We start from the raw sequence: 4,992 nt of genomic DNA on the forward strand, positions 1-4,992 counted from the left end.
CTCCCTGCAGCCGGCCTGAGTGCTGATGCGCCTCCTGTCCACTTCCAGGAAAGGGGACCGGATTTACCATCAGCTGCGGAAGCTCGGCAGCTCCTTGGATTGGGACCGAGCCTGTTTCACCATGGACCCCGTGAGTGGGAGGGGCTGGGGCTGGGGAGGCTCCATAGAGAGCGCCTGCTGTGCCCGCCGCGGGTTAGACCCACACAGGCAAGCGCTGAGGGCTCAGCCGCAGATCTCCTGTCTGGTCCCGGGTCACGACCCTCTGTGTCCCCTGCCCTCTGGGAGCTCCACGGCCTGCACTCCCAGGATTGCCTGCGCCGGCACCCTGCCATCTCCAGCATCACCAGGCCCGTGCCTGTCCTTGTGTTCCCAAGCCCCCTCCATGGTCCCCTCTCCCCTCAGGAGCGCATTTCCCCCTTGCAGCCCTCGGGGGGGTCTGGGTGCTGGGCAGTGGGACTCTGGACCCTGCTGCCCTGGAAATTCTGCCTGGCCCACTCCCTGCTCCCCTAGAAACTGTCCGTGGCTGTGACAGAGGCCTTTGTCCGGCTCCACGAGGAAGGCATCATCTACCGCAGTACCCGCCTCGTCAACTGGTCCTGCACCCTCAACTCTGCCATCTCCGACATCGAGGTGTGCCCCGCCTGGGACCTCCAGCCCCACCCCAGCCCCGGGCCCCGGGCGGCTTTTCCTAACACCCCCTTCACAGGTGGACAAGAAGGAGCTGACGGGTCGCACCCTGCTCTCCGTGCCTGGCTACAAGGAGAAGGTGGAGTTTGGGGTCCTCATCTCCTTTGCTTACAAGGTCCAAGGCTCAGGTAGGAGCCAGCGGGGCACCAGGATCCTGGGCTGGATGGGGTGGGGGGCAGGAGGGGACCAGCGCTGAGATCATAAGGTCGCCTGTCACCCCAGAGAGCGATGAGGAGGTGGTGGTGGCGACAACTCGGATCGAGACAATGCTGGGAGATGTGGCCGTAGCTGTGCACCCCAAAGATCCCAGATACCAGGTGTGGCGAGGGTGCTGCCGTGGGGGGTGGTTACTGGCTGACGGGCCCCAGAGAAGGAGAGAGGGTTGATTAGACCAGGCGTGGGCAAACTTTTTGACTCGAGGGCCACAATGGGTTCTTAAACTGGACCGGAGGGCCGGAACAAAAGCATGGATGGAGTGTTTGTGTGAACTAATATAAATTCAAAGTAAACATCATTACATAAAAGGGTACGGTCTTTTTTTTTTTTAGTTTTATTCATTTCAAACGTAGTTTGCCCACGGCTGGATTAGACAGTTGCCTTGGGTCCCTGTCCAGCCTGCAGAGGGCATTGGGGTGTTGGACAGCCAGGGCCCTGGGAGGAGGGAGGGCCGGCCTTCGTGTGTTGAGGCCCCTCTGTTCCCAGCACCTGAAGGGGAGGAGCGTGGTCCACCCGTTCCTGTCTCGCAGCCTCCCCGTGGTCTTCGATGATTTCGTGGACATGGAGTTCGGCACAGGTGAGCAAGGGGCTGTCCTGAGGGCAGGAAGGAGCCACGAGGTGCATCCCGCATCCCTCGTCCCTCTGAAGGACGAGAACACAGGCTTCAGCTAAACAGACAGGCCTTGGCCTGGTTCTCAGGACTGTCACGGGGAAGTGGGGGACAGGCGGCCTCCAACAAAAGGGGGTGCATGTGGGAAGGGACTCACTGAGTCCTCGTGTCCTGGATCCCCATGTACACCCCAGGTGCGGTGAAGATCACCCCTGCACATGACCAGAACGACTACGAGGTCGGGCGGAGGCACGGGCTGGAGGCCATCAGCATCATGGACTCCCGGGGGGCCCTGGTCAATGTGCCCCCCCCTTTCCTGGTGAGACTGCCTGGGTGTGGGGCCAGGTCCCGAGGCGGCGGGGTACCACAGCACAGCCATGACGAGGCCTGTTCCCCCAGGGCCTGCCCAGGTTTGAGGCCCGGAAGGCGGTGCTGGCGGCGTTGAAGGAGCGGGGCCTGTTCCGTGGCATCCAGGACAACCCCATGGTGGTGCCGCTTTGCAAGTGAGGGCGGGGGCCAGAGAAGGGGGGGTGGCTCCTCAGGGGGCTCCCCACCCAACCTCCCCACCTGTGTGTACCTGCAGCCGGTCCAAGGACGTGGTGGAGCCCCTGCTGCGGCCGCAGTGGTACGTGCGCTGCGGGGAGATGGCCCGGGCGGCCAGTGCAGCCGTGGCTCGGGGCGACCTCCGCATCCTGCCTGAGGCCCACCAGCGGACGTGGCACGCCTGGATGGACAATATCCGGTGCGTCGGCTCGCTGGGAGGGGCTGGGGAGGGCTGAGCGCACCGGCCCGGCACCGCCTCCCCCTGACTCCACGCCTCTGCAGGGACTGGTGCATCTCCCGGCAGCTGTGGTGGGGCCATCGCATCCCAGCCTACTTCGTCACTGTCCGCGACCCAGCCGTTCCCCCCGGGGAGGTGAGCACATCTGGGGGCGCTGGGTTTGTTGGGTCCTTGGTGGGAGGCAGGGTCGGGCAAGGCAGGGGTGCCCCCTGGGTATTCATGGCACCTGTGGCAGGATCCCGACGGGCGGTACTGGGTGAGTGGGCGCAGCGAGGCCGAGGCCCGTGAGAAGGCAGCCAAGGAGTTTGGAGTGTCCCCTGACAAGATCAGCCTCCAGCAAGGCAAGGCAGGGCCTTGGGGGTGGGGGGCAGGGCCTGGTCTCAGATCCTCACCTCTGACCTCTGACCTTTGACCTTTGGCTTCCCTCAGATGAGGACGTATTGGACACGTGGTTTTCCTCTGGCCTCTTCCCCTTCTCCATCCTGGGCTGGCCCAACCAGGTACGTCCTTGAGGCCAGCTCAGGTGGGGCAGGGTCTTGAGGTGGGTGCTCAGCTCCCCGTCACGCTCTGCTCTGCCCCAGTCAGAGGACCTGAGTGTGTTCTACCCGGGGACCCTGCTGGAGACGGGCCACGACATCCTCTTCTTCTGGGTGGCCAGGATGGTCATGCTGGGCCTGCAGCTCACCGGCAGGCTGCCCTTCCGAGAGGTGCGTGGCCGGCTGAGGCCTCCCGCTCAGGCTCACACGGCCGGGCCCTGGGCAGCGCCCCTGGACGACTGGGTGGGCTGTGGGGATTGGGCACCTCCTGGGACCTGCTCGGTGATTGTGCCTGGGCTTCCCAGAGGAGGGACTCCTCTAAGCCCATGAAGGTGCCGGTGGGGCTGGCGGGACACCAAGGGACTTGAGGTTCAGAGTGGGGTGAGAGGCAGGGCGGGGGGTGGCCAGGGGGGGGGAGGCGGAGCCTCACAGCCCCTTCCCGCCTCAGGTCTACCTGCACGCCATCGTGCGCGATGCCCATGGCCGGAAGATGAGCAAGTCTCTGGGCAATGTCATCGACCCCCTGGATGTCATCCACGGAGTCTCCCTGCAGGTGGGTGCCCAGCAGCCGGGAGGCCTTGGGGAGGGCTGCTGGGCTGTGGCCATGCCCTGACCCCTCCCACTGCACCCTCAGGGCCTCCACGACCAGTTGCTGAACAGCAACCTGGATCCCAGTGAGGTGGAGAGGGCTAAAGAAGGGCAGGTACGTAGGAGGGCCAGGCCGGGGCGTGGGCAGAGGGAGGCGGGGCTGGCGCAGGACTCCAGCCCGGCTCCTCCGCAGAAGGCAGACTTCCCGGCAGGGATTCCCGAGTGCGGCACCGATGCCCTCCGGTTTGGACTGTGCGCCTACACATCCCAGGGTAGGACCCCAAATCTCTCCCCGCCCTCTTCCTCCCTGAGGCCACCCCTCCTCTGCCCTGGGCAGGCTGGGAGGGCGAGCTGAGGACACTTCCCGCACCAGGGCGTGACATCAACCTGGACGTGAACCGGATCCTGGGCTACCGCCACTTCTGCAACAAGCTCTGGAACGCCACCAAGTTTGCCCTTCGTGGCCTGGGCAAGGGTTTCGTGCCCTCGGCCACCTCCGAGGTGAGGGCCTGGTGGGCTCGGAGTAACCCCCACAGGCTGCACCCCGCCGCTCCGGCATCAAGCACGACCCAGGAGCCTCCATGTGGGGGGAGCGGAGCAGAGGTTGCAGGAGATGCCCAGGCACTGGGTCCTCCCCCCATATGGGCATGTGGCTTCCCACCGTCAGGCTCTGAGTGCATATTTGCCCATGGTTCCTGCCTCCTGGGGTTCTGGCTCCCTCCCCCTGGGCATCTCTCCCCTCAACTGGTGGCCCTGGCTGATCTGCCCCTCCCGCCAGCCTGGAGCCCACGAGAGCCTGGTGGACCGCTGGATCCGCAGCCGGCTGACCGAGGCCGTGAGGCTCAGCAACCAAGGGTTCCAGGCCTACGACTTCCCGGCCGTCACCACCGCCCAGTACAGCTTCTGGCTCTATGAGCTCTGTGATGTCTACCTGGTGAGGAGGAGCACAAGGGGGCGGGGGCAGCGAGCCCCAAGCCAGCCTGTCCCCTCCAGCTGTCACAGGCGCAGCGAGGGCTGGAGACTAGATCTTTCCCAGCCCTGAACCCGCCTCCCGTCCCCTAGGAGTGCCTGAAGCCTGTGCTGAGTGGGGTGGACCAGGTGGCTGCTGAGTGCGCCCGCCAGACGCTCTACACCTGCCTGGACGTTGGCCTGAGGCTCCTCTCGCCGTTCATGCCCTTCGTGACTGAGGAGCTGTTCCAGAGGCTGCCCCGGCGGCTGCCGCAGGCACCCCCCAGCCTCTGCGTCACCCCTTTCCCAGAGCCCTCAGAGGTATGGGGTGTGGTCAGGGTGGGGCTCGGGCCTGTGCCCGGCCCTCCTCACCCTCCTCCGCCCCACAGTGCTCCTGGAAGGACCCTGAGGCAGAGGCGGCCTTGGAGCTGGCCCTGAGCATTGCCCGAGCCGTGCGCTCCCTGCGTGCCGACTACAACCTCATCCGGACCCGGCCTGACTGTGAGCCTCGGGGCGCCTCCACCCGCCCGCTGTCCCCAGGCCGCTGTCCAGTGTGGCTGCCTCACCTTCCTCTCTCCCCTGGCAGGTTTCCTGGAAGTGGCTGACGAGGCCACAGGCGCCCTGGC

The 4,992-nt window shown here is 65.5% G+C and overlaps 1 protein-coding gene across 1 annotated transcript in view; it reads left to right on the plus strand.

The window, feature by feature from the left end:
- The window catches only part of VARS (valyl-tRNA synthetase), a 13,711-nt gene that overhangs the window by 7,677 nt on the left and 1,042 nt on the right, over positions 1-4,992 (plus strand). Inside the window, exons 10-29 of the mRNA XM_005859920.2 lie at positions 49-130; positions 511-630; positions 707-815; positions 910-1,004; positions 1,390-1,480; positions 1,708-1,832; positions 1,913-2,016; positions 2,097-2,255; positions 2,339-2,429; positions 2,530-2,635; positions 2,724-2,794; positions 2,876-3,001; positions 3,279-3,383; positions 3,465-3,533; positions 3,612-3,690; positions 3,792-3,919; positions 4,197-4,352; positions 4,481-4,687; positions 4,756-4,867; positions 4,953-4,990. Of these exons, the coding sequence (XP_005859982.1) occupies positions 49-130; positions 511-630; positions 707-815; positions 910-1,004; positions 1,390-1,480; positions 1,708-1,832; positions 1,913-2,016; positions 2,097-2,255; positions 2,339-2,429; positions 2,530-2,635; positions 2,724-2,794; positions 2,876-3,001; positions 3,279-3,383; positions 3,465-3,533; positions 3,612-3,690; positions 3,792-3,919; positions 4,197-4,352; positions 4,481-4,687; positions 4,756-4,867; positions 4,953-4,990 (2,173 nt within the window). The remainder of the gene's footprint in view (positions 1-48; positions 131-510; positions 631-706; positions 816-909; positions 1,005-1,389; positions 1,481-1,707; positions 1,833-1,912; positions 2,017-2,096; positions 2,256-2,338; positions 2,430-2,529; positions 2,636-2,723; positions 2,795-2,875; positions 3,002-3,278; positions 3,384-3,464; positions 3,534-3,611; positions 3,691-3,791; positions 3,920-4,196; positions 4,353-4,480; positions 4,688-4,755; positions 4,868-4,952; positions 4,991-4,992) is intronic.

Source organism: Myotis brandtii, unplaced genomic scaffold (assembly GCF_000412655.1).
Source record: "Myotis brandtii unplaced genomic scaffold, ASM41265v1 scaffold130, whole genome shotgun sequence".
Lineage (NCBI taxonomy): Eukaryota > Metazoa > Chordata > Mammalia > Chiroptera > Vespertilionidae > Myotis > Myotis brandtii.